General features: G+C 44.9%; 2 protein-coding genes across 14 annotated transcripts in view; one reads left to right on the forward strand and one right to left on the reverse strand.

The window, feature by feature from the left end:
* lrrc39 (leucine rich repeat containing 39) overlaps positions 1 to 19,005 on the forward strand; it is a 39,796-nt gene that overhangs the window by 14,741 nt on the left and 6,050 nt on the right. For all 5 annotated transcript variants that reach the window (XR_011594087.1, XM_070887265.1, XM_070887266.1 and 2 more), the window contains exons 4-5: positions 9,361 to 9,497; positions 16,810 to 16,955. Coding sequence is in view for 4 of the 5 variants with exons in the window: in XM_070887265.1 (XP_070743366.1) it covers positions 9,361 to 9,497; positions 16,810 to 16,955 (283 nt within the window). In the remaining variant the exon portion in view is untranslated. The remainder of the gene's footprint in view (positions 1 to 9,360; positions 9,498 to 16,809; positions 16,956 to 19,005) is intronic.
* trmt13 (tRNA methyltransferase 13 homolog) overlaps positions 16,990 to 19,005 on the reverse strand; it is a 40,177-nt gene continuing 38,161 nt past the window's right edge. For all 9 annotated transcript variants that reach the window (XR_011594086.1, XM_070887260.1, XM_070887264.1 and 6 more), the window contains one exon: positions 16,990 to 17,475. The gene's annotated coding sequence lies outside the window, so the exon portion shown is untranslated. The remainder of the gene's footprint in view (positions 17,476 to 19,005) is intronic.

The raw sequence follows: 19,005 nt of genomic DNA on the forward strand, positions 1-19,005 counted from the left end.
AAAGTTCTGGCACCATCTGTTTGCTTTTATATTCCATGCCTCTATTTATAAATCCAAGTAACCCATATGCATTTTTAACCACCTTATCAACTTGCCCTGCTACATTTAAGGATTTACGTATTGATATGTAGTCTCGTAAAGGAAGGAATAACTATTGTATCATTGAATAAAGCCAGCTCTGGCACCTGTATAATAGATAATAGCTGTCGGTCATCAAGGACACTAGCACGCGTATCTTGCATGTTTCATCTTACTTTTAAAATTAGAAATTTGACATACATAGAAACATAGAAAATAGGTGCAGGAGTAGGCCATTCGGCCCTTCTAGCCTGCACCACCATTCAATTAGTTCATGGCTGAACATGCAACTTCAGTATCCCATTCCTGCTTTCTCGCCATACCCCTTGATCCCCCTAGTAGTAAGGACTACATCTAACTCCTTTTTGAATATATTTAGTGAATTGGCCTCAACAACTTTCTGTGGTAGAGAATTCCACAGGTTCACCACTCTCTGGGTGAAGAAGTTTCTCCTCATCTCGGTCCTAAATGGCTTACCCCTTATCCTTAGACTGTGGCCCCTGGTTCTGGACTTCCCCAACATTGGGAACATTCTTCCTGCATCTAACCTGTCTAAACCCGTCAGAATTTTAAATGTTTCTATGAGATCCCCTCTCATTCTTCTGAACTCCAGTGAATACAAGCCCAGTTGATCCAGTTTTTCTTGATATGTCAGTCCCACCATCCTGGAAATCAGTCTGGTGAACCTTCGCTGCACTCCCTCAATAGCAAGAATGTCCTTCCTCAAGTTAGTAGATCAAAACTGTACACAATACTCCAGGTGTGGCCTCACCAATGCCCTGTGCAACTGTAGTAACACCTCCCTGCCCCTGTACTCATCCCTGCGCTATGAAGGCCAACATGCATTTGCTTTCTTAACCGCCTGCTGTACCTGCATACCAACCTTCAATGACTGATATACCATGACACCCAGGTCTCGTTGCACCTCCCCTTTTCCTAATCTGTCACCATTCAGATAATAGTCTGTCTCTCTGTTTTTACCACCAAAGTGGATAACCTCACATTTATCCACATTATACTTCATCTGCCATGCATTTGCCCACTCACCTAACCTATCCAAGTCACTCTGCAGCCTCATAGCATCCTCCTCGCAGCTCAACTTAGTGTCATCCTCAAATTTGGAGATACTACATTTAATCCCCTCATCTAAATCATTAATGTACAATGTAAACAGCTGGGGCCCCAGCACAGAACCTTGCGGTACCCCACTAGTCACTGCTTGCCATTCTGAAAAGTACCCATTTACTCCTACTCTTTGCTTCCTGTCTGCCAACCAGTTCTCAATCCACGTCAGCACACTACCCCCAATCCCATATGCTTTAACTTTGCACATTAATCTCTTGTGTGGGACCTTGTCGAAAGCCTTCTGATGTCCAAATACACCACATCAACTGGTTCTCCCTTGTTCACTCTACTGGAAACATCCTCAAAAAATTCCAGAAGCTGTGTCAAGCATGATTTTCCTTTCACAAATCCATGCTGACTTGGACCTATCATGTCACCTCTTTCCAAATGCGCTGCTATGACATCCTTAATAATTGATTCCATCATTTTACCCACTACTGATGTCAGGCTGACCGGTCTATAATTCCCTGTTTTCTCTCTCCCTCCTTTTTTAAAAAGTGGGGTTACATTGGCTACCCTCCACTCCATAGAAACTGATCCAGAGTCTATGGAATGTTGGAAAATGACTGTCAGTGCATCCGCTATTTCCAAGGCCACCTCCTTACGTACTCTGGGATGCAGTCCATCAGGCCCTGGGCATTTATCGGCCTTCAATCCCAACACAATTTCCCGACTAATAAGGATTTCCCTCAGTTCCTCCTTCTTACTAGACCCTCTGACCCCTTTTATATCCGGAAGGTTGTTTGTGTCCTCCTTAGTGAATACCGAACCAAAGTACTTGTTCAATTGGTCTGCCGTTTCTTTGTTCCCCGTTATCACTTCCCCTGATTCTGACTGCAGGGGACCTTTTCCTCTTTACATATCTATCGAAGCTTTTGCAGTCCATCTTAATGTTCCCTGCAAGCTTCCTCTCGTACTCTATTTTCCCTGCCCTAATCAAACCCTTTGTCCTCCTCTGCTGAGTTCTAAATTTCTCACAGTCCCTGGGTTCACTGCTATTTCTGGCCAATTTGTATGCCACTTCCTTGGTTTAATACTATCCTTGATTTCCCTTGATAGCCACAGTTGAGCCACCTTCCCTTTTTTATTTTTACGCCAGACAGGGATGTACAATTGTTGTAGTTCATCCATGCGGTCTCTAAATGTCTGCCATTGCCCATTCACTGTCAACCCCTTAAGTATCATTCGCCAATCTATCCTAGCCAATTCACGCTTCATACCTTCAAAGTTACCCTTCTTTAAGTTCTGGACCATGGTCTCTGAATTAACCAGTACATAAACAGAACTATTTGTTCGTCAAACCCCTTTGTACGAAGCTGATGCCACTTTAATTTACCATTTTGCCCAGGTTAGAGATTTAGCAGACTGTAAAAAGACCCATTTGATGGATCAGGTGACCTTGTCTCCTTTCAGGCTTTCTCACACTCTCGGCAGACCCCAGAGCGGGCCACGTTTATCTACAGATTGCAGTCACAGGCAGACAGAGGAATTCAGGCTAATGCTGAGAGTTTGGCCTTGATGACCGACAGCTGTTATCCATTGTACAGGTGCCAGAGCTGGCTTTATTCATTGATACAGTAGTTAGTTCTTCCTTTATGAGACTACACATCAATTTACAGTTTTTGAGATATGCTCAACATACTGAATCCATTTTACATTAAAATATTCTCCCTCCCAATTTTCTCCCTCCCCAGTCCGAAAGGCACTGTACTCTGGACGGGGTGCAGCACAAGTGCTAGCTGCTCCTCGCTACCTCATCCAAGTGATAGTGTGAAGTACTCAGTGAGTGTTGGCAGGTTATTAAACTGTGGAGGTATTCTAGCCAGGTCTGGTGCTGCTACTTATTCAACTTCCACATACACTCCCTAACACTGATTTTTAATTCTCCCCTCTTCCATTGTTAGCCATGGCGATGACAGCCCAACCCAACTAAGATTAGTTCGTTCAGTACAGACTGCAACATAATATTTTCCCTAGAGTGCAGGTTCTTATTTGCTATAGTTCTATGGCACTGTTGTACAGTACTTTCATGACAATATGTTAATGCTTTTGACACTATCGTACAGTGTACATAGGATTTCTGGAAAACAAAGGTATTGACATTTAATGCTACACTGAGCTGTTTAAGGAGACCACTTCTACTCATCATTAAAAGTAGTAAATATGAGTAACGTGACTTAATGGGTCCTAACTACCTCAGCGAGACAGAGCAGGGAACAGTTACAGCTATTTGAATCATTTTGCCAATAAATTGATTGAACCATATTGGACAAATCTGAACATAATTACATTGCTGGGCCAAATCAAAATATAGAGGCACTGGAAAGAGTGCAGAGAAGATTTACAAGGATGATACCAGAAATGCGAAGGAAAGGATGCACAGGCTGGGTCTTTTTTCTCTTGGAAAAAAGGCTGAGGGGTGATGCAATAAAGGTCTTTAAAATTATGAAAGGTTTTGATAGAGTGGATACAGAGAGAATGTGGGGAAGGGTATAACTAGAGGCCATCAATATAAGATAGTCACCAAGAAATCCAATAGGGAATTCAGAAGTAAATTCTTTACCCAAAGAGTGGTGAGAATGTGGAACTCGCTACCACAGGGAGTGGTTGAAGCGAATAGTATAGATGCATTTAAGGGGAGGCTAGACAAGCATATGAGGGAGAAGGGAATAGAGGGTTATACTGATAGATTTAGGTGAGGAAAGACAGGAGGAGGCTCGAGTTGAGCATAAACACCAACATGGACTGGTTGGACCGAATGGCATGTTTCTGTGCCTTATATCCAAAGAGTCCATTTCTGAATACAATGGGAGTGGTGCTAACATTTTCCAAAATTATAACAGTGACTACACTTCAAAATTACTTCATTGGCTGTAAATCGCTTTGGGATGTCCAGAGGTGATGATATAGAATCACAGAATGGTTACGTAAGAACATAAGAAATAGGAACAGGAGTAGGCCATACGGCCCCTCAAGCTTGCTCCGCCATTCAATAAGATCATGGCTGATCTGATCATGGACTCAGCTCCACTTCCCCGCCTGCTCCCCATAAACTCTTATCGTTTAAGAAACTGTCTATTTCTGTCTTAAATTTATTTAATGTTCCAGCTTCCACAGCTCTCTGAGGCAGCGAATTCCACAGATTTACAACCCTCTGAGAGAAGAAATTTCTCCTCATCTCTGTTTTAAATGGGCGGCTCCTTATTCTAAGATTGTGTCCCCTAGTTCTAGTCTCCCCATCAGTGGAAACATCCTCTCTGCATCCACCCTGTCAAGCTCCCTTATAATGTTATACGTTTCGATAAGATCACCTCTCATTCTTCTGAATTCCAATGAGTAGAGGCCCAACCTACTCAACCTTTCCTCATACGTCAACCCCTCATCCCCGGAATCAACCTAGTGAACCTTCTCTGAACTGCCTCCAAAGCAAGTATATCCCTTCGTAAATATGGAAACCAAAACTGCATGCAGTATTCCAGGTGGCCTCACCAATACCTTATATAGCTGTAGTAAGACTTCCCTGCTTTAATACTCCATCCCCTTTGCAATAAAGGCCAAGATTCCATTGGGCTTCCTGATCACTTGCTGTACCTGCATACTATCCTTTTGTGTTTCATGCACAAGTACCCCCAGGTCCCGCTGTACTGCGGCACTTTGCAATCTTTCTCCATTCAAATAATAACTTGCTCTTTGATTTTTTTCTGCCAAAGTGCATGATCTCATACTTTCCAACATTATACTCCATCTGACAAATTTTTGCCCACTCACTTAGCCTGTCTGTGTCCTTTTGCAGATTTTTTGTGTCCCCTCACATTGCTTTTCCTCCCATCTTTGTATCGTCAGCAAACTTGGCTACGTTACACTTAGTTTTTTCCTCCAAGTTGTTAATATAGATTGTAAATAGTTGGGGTCCCAGCACTGATCCCTGCAGCACCCACTGGTTACTGGTTGCCAACCAGAGAATGAACCATTTATCCTGACTCTCTCTTCTCTGTTAGTTAGCCAATCCTCTATCCATGCTGATATATTACCCCCAAACCCGTGAACTTTTATCTTGTTCAGTAACCTTTTATGTGGCACCTTGTCAAATGCCTTCTGGAAGTCCAAATACACCACATCCACTGGTTCCCCTTTATCCACCCTGTTCGTTACATCCTCAAAGAACTCCAGCAAATTTGTCAAACATGACTTCCCCTTCATAAATCCATGCTGACTCTGCCTGACCGAATTTTGGTTTTCCAAATGTCCTGCTACTGTTTCTTTAATAATGGACTTCAACATTTTCCCAACCACAGATGTTAGGCTAACTGGTCTATAGTTTCCTGCTTTTTGTCTGCCTCCTTTTTTAAATAGGGGCGTTACATTTGCAGTTTTCCAATCTGCTGGGACCTCCTCAGAATCCAGGGAATTTTGGTAAATTACAACTAATGCATCCACAATCCCTGCCGCTACTTCTCTTAAGACTCTAGATGCAAGCCATCAGGTCCAGGGGATTTATCTGCCTTTAGTCCCATTATCGTACAGCACAGAAGGAGACCATTTGGCCCATCGAGTCCATGCCAGCTCTCTGCAAGAGCAATATAAAGAGGCGCTATATAAATGTAAGTCCTTTTTATTTACTTGCAAACCACAATTTTTTGAAGAATATATATTTTTTTACATTATAGAATCGTGTGAGATTTTATGGATGGGACCTTGCAGCAATTTATGTGTCACACCACCTTTGCCTCTGTGCACATTTCTTCGGCCAGGAGTCTTCCCCCTGCACAGCTGACCCTTTCTCATGCTCTCAGAATTCTCGGTTTACCTAAATCCCTCCCTCTGGCCTCTTACCCTTTCTAGATCTTTTCATTGCCAACTGCCGATGGGACATTGGCCGTCTCAATTTCTCTGCTCCCCTCACTCACTCCAGCCTACCTCCCTCTGAACTTGCATCACTCCGCTCGCTCAGATCCAACCCCAATCTTGTCATTAAACCTGCTGATAAGGGTGGCGCTGTTGTTATTTGACAAACCGACCTCTATCTTGCAGAGGCTGATCGGCAACTCTCTGACACCTCCTCCTACCTCCCCCTGGATCATGACCCCAGCACTGAACATCAAGCCATCATTTCCCAGACCGTCACTGACCTCCTCTCCTCTGGAGATCTTTCCTCCACAGCCACCAACCTCACAGTTCCCCAACCTCGCATAGCCCGTTTCTACCTCCTACCAAAGATCCACAAACAGGATTACCCCGGTAGACCCATTGTTTCAACCTGTTCTTGCTCCACATAATTTATTTCTTCCTATCTTGACTCTTTTTTTTTCTCCCCTTGTCCACTGTCTTCCCACCTGCATCCGTGACTCCTCCGATGCCCTCCCTCACTTTAACAGTTTCCAATTTCCCGGCCCCGTCTCCTTTTCACCACAGATGTCCAATCCCTCTACACTTCCATCCCCCACCAGGATGGCCCGAGGGCGCTCCGCTTCTTCCTCGAGCAGAGGCCCAACCAGTCCCCATCCACTACCACGCTCCTCTGCCTGGCTGAACTTGTTCTCACATTGAACAACTTCTCCTTTAATTCCACTCACTTCCTCCAAATTAAAGGTGTTGCTATGAGAACCTGCATGGGTCCCAGCTATGCCTGCCTTTTCCGGCACATTGATGACTGTATCGGTGCCGTTTCCTGCTCTCATCCTGAACTTGAAAATTTCATTCACTTTGCATCCAGTTTCTACCCTTCCCTCACTTTTACATGGTCCATCTCCAACTCTTCCCTTCCCTTCCTCGACTTCTCTGTCTCCATTTCTGGGGATAGACTTTCGACCAGTATCCACTATAAGCCCACTGACTCCCATAGCTACCTGGACTACACTTCCTCCCACCCCCATCCTGTAAGGACTCCATTCCATTCTCCCAGTTTCTCCGTCTCCATCACATCTGCTCTGACAATGCCACCTTTCACACTAGTACTTCTGATATGTCTTCCCTTTTCCTCAACCGAGGATTCCCCTCCACCGTGGTTAACATGGCCCTCGACCATATCCGTTCTATTTCCCGCACCTCTACCCTCACCCCTTCCCCTCCCTCTCAGAACCACGACAGGATTCCCCTTGTCCTCACCTTTCACCCCACCATCCTCCGCCATTTCCGCCACCTCCAGCGTAATCCCACCATCAATCACATCTTCCCCTTCCCTCCCCTCTCAGCATTCTGAAGGGACCGCTTCCTCTGCGATACCCTGGTCCATTCCGCAGACACCCCCAGCACCACATCCCTTTCCGTGCAAGCGCAGGAGATGCGACACTTGCCCTTTTACCTCCTCCCTTCCCACTATCCAGGGCCTCAAATACTCCTTCCAGGTGAAACAGCAATTTACTTGTACTTCTTTCAATTTAGTATACTGTATTCGCTGCTCACAATGTGGTGGTCTCGACTTTGGGGAGACCAAGCGTAGATTGGATGACCGCTTTGCTGAACACCTCTGTTCAGTCCATAAGTGTGATCCTGAGCTTCCAGTCGCCTGTCACTTTAATTCTCCACTCCCACTCTGATATTTCCATCCTCGCACTCCTCCACTGATCTAATTAAGCTCGAGGAACAGCAACTCATCTTTCGTTTAGGCACTTTACAGCTTTCTGGACTCAGAGTTCAACAATTTCAGAGCATAACCTCTGGCCATCTTTGGCTCCCTTTCCCTTTCCCCCATCTTATGTTTTTTTTTCTGCTCTTTTTTTTCGGAGTAACTATTTGTACTAAGTCTCCCTTCTGCGATTGCGTCTCCCGACACATGGGCAGAAGCGAGAGTTAGGACAAATATCACCGACTCCACGCCCCCCTCCCCCCAGCGCAATTCCTACTAACCCTTTTCTGCGCATGCGTCCAATACCATGTTGCCTCCACTGAGCAGCCGAACACAGAGTGGGCTGCGGGCACTGAGCCGGGCACTGAGCCAAGTCCCGAGCCTCCACGTCGAACTCTGAGCTTGGGGTGGGGTGGCAAAGAGAGAGAGAGGTTGTGTGGGGGGGGGAGAGAGAGAGAGCGCTTGGGCGGGGGAAGAGAGGAAGTCTGGGGGGGGGGTGCGGGGGATCGGAGGAGAGAGAGGGAACTCAGAGAAGATGGATCACGTTCTTCTTATCCCCTGGTGCGCGAAAGCTCGGTGTGTGTATTACAAGGGACATTGTTGGGGTGAATGAAATCCAGAAGTCACGACACTGTCACTATTCACTTCAGTATACATGTTAACAATCCGCACACAATGCCCCATCTATGGGGGCGAGGTGGTGTAAGGTAAGGGTCTTCATCTGGCGGAGGGATTGCTGGGGTTGAGGTCTTCAGCTGGTGGAGAGATGCACTTACGCTGGGGTTATGGACTTGGGCTGTGGGAGGCAGCACACGTGCTGGGGTAAGGTCTTCAGCTGGGGGAGGGATGCATTTACACTGGGGTAATGGATTTAGGCTGGAACTTAGTGACTTTTAGGGAGATCTATCCTCTGTGGCTTCTGAAGTCAAAATGGATCGAATTACAAATTGGAAATTCACTCAGAACTTGGGCTGGGCACTTCCAGTTACACATTCCAGAGGAACTTCAGACTTTGGCTTACCCTCCAAGGCGACCAATCAGCAATAGGTCTGGAGAGTCAATCAGAGAAACGGCTGCATTTCAGTTAGTACAAATAGACACATCCTTTTTATTTCTCTTCGTCTACAATGGCAGCTGGCCATTACAATGCCATTCACACCCTATCCAGATGAACCTTTTTCTAACTTCCAACATTACCATTTTAATTCGGCCCATCATCCCATTTGTCTCTCTAATCTTCCACCCTATCACAGAAGTCCCCTTTTGTTCTTTCTTCCCCTTCCCCTTTCAGTGCTTAAGAATGTACTCTTTTCGAACATTCGGCAGTTCTGACGAAGGGTCGTTGACCCAAAATGTTAACACTTTTTTTTCTCCACAGATGCTGCCTGACCTGCTGAGATTTCCAGCATTCACTGTTTTTATTTCAGATTCCAGCATCCGCAGTATTTTGCTTTTGCAAGAAAATAAATGCTCAGTTGTGGAATCTGAACAAATAACTTGAGCAATGTTCTGTTGCTTAACGATAAAATAATAAAGATTAATGCTTGCAGCGGACAGTGAGCCTCAGACCTTCACCTTTCGCCCCCCTGCAGGACAACTGACCAAACTGCGGGAGCTCTACGTCAGTTACAACAGACTGCGGGAAGTGCCTGCGGAGCTCGGTGGCTGCGAAAATCTGGAGAAACTTGATCTAGCTGTAAACAGGGATCTCTGTGATTTACCTGAACAGGCATGTGTATATTATTTTATCCAGCTTCTTGTCACTGGGAAAAAATAATTCGAGAATTCTCCACGTTGTTTAAACACACATTCATATGAGGCAGTATAAAGGTCTTTGTACCTTTCGTTGCTGGAAAGCGTAGTGTCAGCTTTAGATCGTGGACAACTGGGATATGTGTTCAAGGTCTAAGACCTATGATGAAAAATATAATTGAGTGCTGTTACACTGTAACTTTAGCATCACTGTAAAGTGACATCCTTGGAGGAGGCAGTCTCACATCTCGAGGCTTTGACAGTGCATGCAGCATATATCCAGTGCAATGTTGAACCGGTGTTCGTTGAATGTCCTGGGCACTTTAGAATGTTGATTTAAATGTTCCAAGTGTGCGCAATTCCCAAATGGGCTCTCAACATATTTGAAATGTAACCTCTGGGAAGAGAATACCGCATATACAAGTGAGCATGCATACACATAGCTATCGCCTGACCAGCCCGTATAAATGATAAATTAAGTATTGTATATACTAGTCTGGACTGGCATATTTGGATAAAATTGGCCTAAAATATATCGAATACAAACGGAAAATGCTGGAAACAGTCAGTCGGCCAGGCAGCATCTGTGAAGAAAAGATGGTAGGGTTGGATCGACCAGAAACGTTATCCCTACTTTCCTCTCCACAGATGCTGCCTGACCTGCTGAGTGCATCCAGCATTTTCTATTTTTATTTCAGATTTCTAGCATCTGCAGTGTTTTGCTTTAAATATGTGGAGAATAATTTCCCGCAATGTAAAAGTCAGCATCGTTTTGGAAGGCTCGGCAACTTTCAGACTGCCAAACTGGAATAGATATCTCTCCTTGTCTGAGGAACAGGTTGGTGCACTCTCACCTGGTTCCCACTTCACAATTATGTGTATAAACAGTTTCAAGGACACTCTCAAAGTTTCCTTGATAAAGTGCAACATCCCCCACTGGCACCTGGGAATTCCTGGCCAGACCGCCCTAAGTGGAGGAAGAGCATCTGGGAGGGTATTGAGCACCTCGAGTCTCGTCGCCGAGAGCATGCAGAAACCAAGCGCAGACAGCGGAAGAAGCGTGCGGCAAACCAGACTCCCCACCCACCCTTTCCTTCAACCACTGTCCCACTTGTGACAGAGACTGTAATTCCTATATTGGACTGTACAGTCACTTGAGAACTCACTTTGAGTGGAAGCAAATCTTCCTTGATTTCGAGGGTGTTATGTATAATGAAAGAGTCAGACTGAACACTGAGCGCTCAAAGTAAAGTGTGACCGTAGTCTTTTATTGCAGGTCTCCAGAGTGCATCTCCAACCTGTGAGGCCTCCTTAAATACCTGTGCTCCATAGGGATTATGGGATCCCTTGGGACTCCAGGGGATGAGCCCTCTGGTGGCTGTACAGAGTAAATACAAGTTTACATATATAACAACACTCCACCTCTCCCCCCACCCCTCCAAAGTCAATAGTGTAACTATTTACAATGTGAGTCAATCTGGGGCCCTTCTTGCCCTGGTTGATCGTCGCGGTGTGAAAGCTGGTATTGTTGAATCATTTGTTGGGCCCTCGCTGGGCTGCTGTGCAGCTGGCCTTACTAGGCTGCCTGGTGTGGTGGATCCTGCTGGGCTGCTGTGGATAATGGGTTCAGCTTCGTGGCCAACCGTGGTGCCAGTTGCCACTGGTGTGTATGTTGGGGGGGGGGGGGTCAAAGAAGGTAGGGTTCAAGGTGGGTTGCTCAGGATAGTCCGTAAATCTGAGTTTGATTTGGTCCAAGTGTTTCCGGTGAATGAGTCCATTAGAAAGTTTGACCCGAAACATCCTGCTCCCCTCTTTGGCCACCACAGTGCCGGGAAGCCACTTGGAACCTTGCCCATAATTCAATACAGGATCATTGATTTCAATCTCGCGTGACACATTTGCGCTATCATGGTATGTACTTTGTTGAAGCCGCCTGCTCGCTACCTGTTCATGTAGATCAGGGTGAACTAACGAGAGCCTTGTCTTAAGTGCTCTTTTCATGAGCAGTTCAGCAGGTGGGATCCCAGTGAGCGAGTGGGGTCTCGTGCGGTAGCTAAGCAGGACTTGGGATAGGCGAGTCTGCAGTGAGCCTTCAGTTACCCTCTTCAAGCCTTGCTTGATGGTTTGCACTGCTCTCTCTGCCAGACCATTGGATGCTGGTTTAAACAGGGCAGATGTGACATGTTTGATCCCGTTACAGGTCATGAATTCTTTGAACTCAGCACTGGTAAAACATGACCCATTGTCATTCACCAGGATATCGGGTAGGCCATGAGTGGCAATAGCCGACATTATCTCACATTCAAATCCACTTGGAGTACGCCTCTACAACCACAAAGAACATTTTACCCAACAACGGGCCTGCATAGTCGATGTGTACCCTACACCACGGTTTGGAGGGCCAAGACCATAAACTTAGTGGCGCCTCCCTGGGTACATTGCTTAACTGCGAGCATGTATTATATCTGTGAATGCAGGACACGCATTTCGCATCGATACCGGGCCACCACACGTGGGATCTGGCTATCACTTTCATCATTACGATACCTGGGTGGGTACTGTGGAGGTCATTGATGAAGGTGTCTCTGCCCTTCTTGGGAACCACTACTCGATTGCCTCACAGAAGGCAGTCTGCCAGTATAGACATTTCATCTTTGCGCCGCTGGAACGGCTTTATCTCTTCCTGCATTTCCACTGGGACACTGGACCAGTTCCCGTGAAGCACACAGCTTTTGACTAGGGATAATAAGGGCTCCTGGCTCATCCAGGTTTTGATCTGCCAGGCAGTGACGGGTGATTGTGTACAGTTTTGGTCTCCTAACTTGAGGAAGGACATACTTGCTGTTGAGGGAGTGCAGCGAAGATTCACCAGACTGATTCCCGGGATGGTGGGACTGACCTATCAAGAAAGACTGAATCAACTGGGCTTGTATTCACTGGAGTTCAGAAGAGTGAGAGGGGACCTCATAGAAACGTTTAAAATTCTGACGGGTTTGGACAGGTTGGATGCAGGAAGAATGTTCCCAATGTTGGGGAAGTCCAGAACCAGGGGTCACAGTCTAAGGATAAGGGGTAAGCCATTTAGGACCGAGATAAGGAGAAACTTCTTCACCCAGAGAGTGGTGAACCTGTGGAATTCTCTACCACAGGAAGTAGTTCAGGCCAATTCACTAAATATATTCAAAAGGGAGTTAGATGAAGTCCTTACTACTCGGGGGATCAAGGGGTATGGCGTGAAAGCAGGAAGTGGGTACTGAAGTTTCATGTTCAGCCATGAACTCGTTGAATGGCGGTGCAGGCTAGAAGGGCTGAATGGCCTGCTCCTGCACCTATTTTCTATGTTTCTATGTTTCTATGATTGCTCACACTCAAATGCTTCCATAACCATGGCTAAATCTGCAGGCTGTGCCATTTCCAACCCCGTGGTGGGCAATGGCAGCCTACTGAGAGCATCGGCGCAGTTTTCTGTGCCTGGCCTGTGGCGGATGGCGTAGTTGTATGCGGACAATGTGAGCGCCCATCTCTGGATGCAGGCCGATGTGTTGGTGTTTATCCCTTTACTTTCGGAAAACAGGCATATTAGTGGCTTACAGTCAGTTTCCAATTCGAATTTTAGCCCAAACAGGTATTGATGCATTTTCTTTACCCCATAGACATACGCTAGCGCTTCTTTCTCAATCATGCTGTAGGCTCTCTCAGCCTTAGACAGACTCCTGGATGCATAAGCAACCGTTTCCAGTTTCCCGAAATCATTAGCTTGTTGCAATACACACCCGACGCCATATGACGGCGCATCACATGCTAGTACCAAACATGGATCATACAACACAAGCAATTTTTTTGAGCATAACAATTTTTTCGCTTTAACAAAGGCATTTTCTTGGCTTTTTCCCCAAACCCATTTGTCCCCTTTTCATAGTAAGACATGCCGTGGTTCTAACAGCGTGCTGAGACCCGGTAAGAAGTTACCAAAGTAGTTCAGGAGTCCTAGAAATGACCGCAGCTCCGTCACGTTCTGTGGCGTCGGTGCATTCTTGATTGCCTCCGTCTTCGCGTTGGTGGGCCTGATGCCGTCTGCCGCAATCTTCTTTCCCAAGAACTCCACTTCAGGCGCTAGGAAAACGCACTTCGAGCACGTTATCCTGACCCCACGCGGTTGAGTCGACTAAGAACCTCCTCCAGGTTCTGCAGATACTCGACTGTGTTCCGACCTGTGACCAAGATGTCGTCCTGGAAGACCACGGTGTGCAGGACTGACTTCAGTAAGCTTTCCGTGTTTCTCTGGAATATCACCGTCACTGATCGAATTTCAAACCAGCATCTGTCATAAATAAAAAGACCTTTGTGCGTGTTGATGCAGGTGAGGGCCTTCGATGATTCTTCCAGTTCTTACATCATGTAGGCTGAAGTCAGCTCCAGCTTCGTGAACATCTTTCCTCCTGCCAGTGTTGCAAAGAGGTCGTCTGCCTTTGGTAGTGGATATTGGTCCTGCAGGGAGAAATTATTGATAATTACTTTGTAATTGCCACAGATTCTGACGATGCCATCTCCCTTGAGGACTGGGACAATAGGACTGGCCCACTCATTGAACTCAATCGGTGAAATGATGCCCTCTCTTTGCAGCCGGTCTAGCTTGATCTCTACCCTTTCTCTCATCATGTATGGTACTGCTCTTGCCTTGTGATGGATGGGTCGCGCCCCCGGAATTAGGTGGATCTGCACTTTTGCTCCTGGAATTTTACGATGTCTGGTTCGAACAGCGAAGGAAATTTGTTTAAGACCTGGGCACACGAAATGTCGTCAGCGGGCAATAAGCGCTCGGACGTCGCCCCAGTTCCAGCATATCTTTCCCAGCCAGCTCCTGCCGAGCACCCAGTAGCACCCAGAGTGGTAGCTTGTGCACCGCTCCGTCGTAGGAAACCTTTACAGTAACTCTGCCGATTACGGGAATCAGTTCTTTTATATAAGTTCTTAGTTTCGTGCGAACTGGCGTTAAAATTGGCCTTGAGGTCTTTTTGCCCATGATGGACCGGTTCGCGCCCGTGTCCAGATCCATTGACACCGGGAGTCCATTGACTTCAACATTCAGCATTATCAGGGACAATTCATGGTGAATGTGTGCACCCCAAGTACCTCTACCTCCTCGGTCCGAGGCTCTAGTTTGTCGTGATCCTCCGTGGGTCTGTCCTTCTCTGCAACATGGTGGTTTGCAGATTTAGCAGGATTTGCAGCTCGCCTGCACATACGTTGGAGGTGTCCCATTGTTCCACAGCCCTTGCAAACGTACCCTTTGAATCGGTATGAATGGAAACGATGATCCCCCCCCCCCCCCCGCAGCGGCAACAAGGTGTTAATGGCCTTGCATTCATCACCCTTGATGGTGGACTCCGATATCTGCGGATGTGCAGCTGCAGGCATATACGTTACGATTCGAAAACATCACTTTGTTCACAGTACTTGTAGCAGCACTTGTGTGCTGAGAGATTTGCTTAGTATTGTCACTGGTGGCAATGAACGCCTGGGCTATCGCTATAGCCGTACTCAAGGTTGCAGTCTCTACAGTCAAAAATTTGGGAAGTACGGTTTCGTGGCCAATGCCAAGCACGAAAAAGTCTCTGAGCACGTGCTCCAAATTCGTAATGTTCTGCAAGGCGTCTTATAGCTCAGTGCCACAACTCGCCACTTCTTGGCCTTCAGACCTTTTGTAGGTGTAGAACCGGTACCTCGCCATCAGAACGCTTTTCTTCGGGTTCAAATGCTCTCGGACCAGTATGCACAAATCATCGTACGATTTCTCTGTGGGTTTCGCTGGAGTGAGCAGATTCTTCATGAGGCCATACATTGGTGCCCCACAGACGGTGAGGAGGATCGCCCTTCGTTTGGCAGCGTTCTCTTCCCCAGCTGGCTCGTTGGCCACGAAGTATTGGTTGAGTCGCTCCACAAAAGTTTCTCAATCATCTCCCTCCGAGAATTTCTCCAGGATGCCCACTGTTCTCTGCATCTTTGGGTTCGCTATCTGTATCTCGTCGCCAGTTGTTATGTATGGAGAGTCAGTCTGAACACTGAGCTCAAAGTAAAGTGTGACCTTTTATTGCAGGTCTCCAGTGTGCCTCTCCAACCTGCGAGGCCTCCTTAAATAACTGTGCTCCCAAGGGATTATGGGAGCCCTTGGGACTCCAGGGGATGAACCCTCTGGTAGCTGTACAGGGTAAATACAAGTTTACATATATAACAGAGGGACTGCCTATGATAATGATAAACTGAATGGTTGACAGATGGAGTCGAGCTCCAAACTTGACGGTTTATCTCAAGCACTTGCTGGATTCAGACCTGGTACTTAGACTATGGTCAAAACACTATCTGCTGCAGTTCAGACTCCACAAGGGAAAGTTTAGCATGGCCAGGAAGAGGGGAAATATCACCAATTTTACATCTTCCTTGGAATAATTAACAAATGATTTTAAATTTTAAAAAAATAACTGGGTCCCGGTCCCGGTCCCAGCGATTGGAGGAATCACCATGAGCTACTATTTTGTTTTGGAGGTGCCAGTGTGAATGAGGCCATTAGAGAGCGATTGGAGAATTCCATCGAAGAGTAAGTGCATCTTTAAATTAATTTTATTCAATGCAAGGACACTTTTACAGCACTAATCTCAGGACAATTATCTAGCTTGTTTCTGCTTTCTCCTCCGCCCTCCAAATGTATCTCTGGGACTGTGGTTCAATCACATTCCTCCTGTGCTCACCATTTCTGTTTGGTCATTTGGTTATAAGCCCCTTTATGAAGTATTTAAAGAGAGACACATCTATATAAACGCCGATGGCTAAAGACAGTTACTATTTTACAAAATATTTTAAAATTTGTGTGCAAATGTAAATATTTTAAGTAAAATCCCGTAACCCACAGCGGGGTATAGTCGCCTAGTACTGCATATGGTACTGCACTAGCAATTCAGATCGTGAGTTCAAATCACTCCATTGGAAGTTTATGATAATTGAATTAAAAAATCAACAGCACCAGAAAATGACCATGAAAACTACTGAATCTAGTTGGTCCAATGATGTGTATCAGAGACGGGAACCTGCCACTCCTACCCATTTTAGCTTCCATGTAACTTTTATTCCACACTATGTGGTTTATGCTGACTCTTAATGACCTTAGGACACTTATGGATAGGCAATATGCCAGTGTTGATCACATCCTGGGAATAAATATTTGAAAACAATTATTTAATATCTATGGTGGAGAATTGAACATGTTTAATTGCAAATGACCTTCACTTCTTTAGCTGTCCCATCTGCAGAGGCTCTACCACCTCGACCTGTCCATGAACTGTTTCACCACCATCCCCTCGGCTGTTCTGAACATGCCCGCACTGGAATGGTTAGATATGGGCAGCAACAAACTACAGGAGCTGCCGGATGATGTAACCAGGTAACAAACAGGATTTTAATATAATCCAGTTTCTTTATTTCCTGCTCTTACAAAGATTTGAAATTAAAATCTCCCAAGACCTGCATTATTACAATCTTTTAAAAATGTTATAATATTGCATTTCCTTCAGCCATTTCTACCGATACTGTGTTACTAAAAATGATTATCATTCATTTTTTTAATGTCTTTGATTTCTTACATCATCCTTTGAGTGCTGAATACATGCACACACCTTTCATAAAGGACCTGATAAAATCTTAACAAAAACTGTACATACTCTTTATATTTTTTAGCTGCTAAGGTCAACACACAACCAAGTGGATGCTGGAGAATGTGCTTTCTTAAGATGCATCAAACATATTTAATTATAAATGTAATCAAAAAAAATGTAACCAAGATGGGATAATGTTCTAACTGATGTTATGGCTCATGTTCACATTATGTAAGCTAACATTCACTTTTTGTTGTTTTATTGCATGTAGTTCATCATCCCCCATCTCAGATTTTATTTCTTTGATCTCTATTGAAAATAAAAAGAAAACAGTGAATTATTTTTACCTTCAATGTGGAGAGGTACAAAGCCAAGCTACAAACATCCAATTCTTACTATACCCGGTCTCATTTCTTCCATGGTGAATCCTACGTTTTAGAAACATTTATTGTTTTAAAGTGTTACTGTAACATTGCCACAAATTTACACCCCTGAACACTCTCGGTCCATTAATACACAGAATTATATCTGCAGATCATTTTGAATATTATAAGGACCATTACAAGGAATCGTATATGCAAGTATATAAACACATACTAAATTATATCTCCATCTAATAAATATATGTAGAACATGAGAGCAATTTTTATATTTATTATTTGCTGAAAAAGTCTAGTTGTTCCCCCTGTATTAACATGATAAATGTTAATTACTGTCAGTCAACATCTCTGACACTGGAAATTAACTATTACAAGTGTGGAGTCTCATTCCTTCAGGTTTTAAATGCTGTCAGAGATATCAGAAATGTGACATTTTAAAATATTTCTTTCCCTTCCTTTATTTCTCTTTCTACAACTGATTTGACATTGAATTCATCCACTCTCATTTACACTTCCTTCTCAGTACTGGTGCTGTTAATTTTGCAATCTTTCAATCAAATTGGTAAGGAGATACTCAGTTGCTTTCCCTGTCCACTCAGGTCCCAGATACCATTTCCCGCACTACTCCATTATCAGCTCGCACTTTTAACAAATGACTGCACAAAAAATTAACCTAAAAGCGGTCGGATGTCCTGCCATAGAAAATGATGACCAAATATAGTTATTAATGCAGCTGCATTGCACAAAGAAAATGCTATATATTTTGCAAGAAATTGGGACACTTGCGGCATGTATACGAAATTGGCTAAATGACAGGAAAGAGTAGTGGTGAATGGTTGTTTTTCAGATTGGAGGAAGATTTACAGTGGTGTTCCCCAAGGGTTGGTACTCGGATCACTGCTTTTCTTGACATATATATTAATAACTTGGATGTAAAGGGCGCAATTTCAAAATTTGCAGATGACTCAAAACTTGGAAGTATAATGAACAGTGAGGAGGATGTCAAGAGGACATAGATAGGCTGGTAGAATTAGCAGACACATGGCAGATGAAATTTAACACAGAAAAATGCGAAGTGATACATTTTGTTAGGAAGAACAAGGGGAGGCAATATAAACTAAAGGATACAATTTTAAAAGGTGTGCATGAACAGAGACACTTGAGGGTATATGTGCACAAATCGTTGAAGGTGGCAGGGCAGATTGAGAAAGCAGTTTTAAAAACCATACGGGATCTTGGGTTTCATAAGTAGAGGTATAGAGTACAAAAGTGTGGAAGTTATGATGAACCTTTATAAAACACTGGTTCGGCCTCGACTGGAGTAGTGTGTCCAATTCTAGGCAATGCACTTTCGGAAGAATGTGGCCTTAGAGAGGGTGCAGAAAAGATGTCCAAGAATGGTTCCAGAGATCAAGGACTTCAGTTATGTGGATATATACAGGAGACGCTGGGGTTATTC

The sequence above is a fragment of the Pristiophorus japonicus genome, chromosome 8 (genome assembly GCF_044704955.1).
Source record: "Pristiophorus japonicus isolate sPriJap1 chromosome 8, sPriJap1.hap1, whole genome shotgun sequence".
NCBI lineage: Eukaryota > Metazoa > Chordata > Chondrichthyes > Pristiophoridae > Pristiophorus > Pristiophorus japonicus.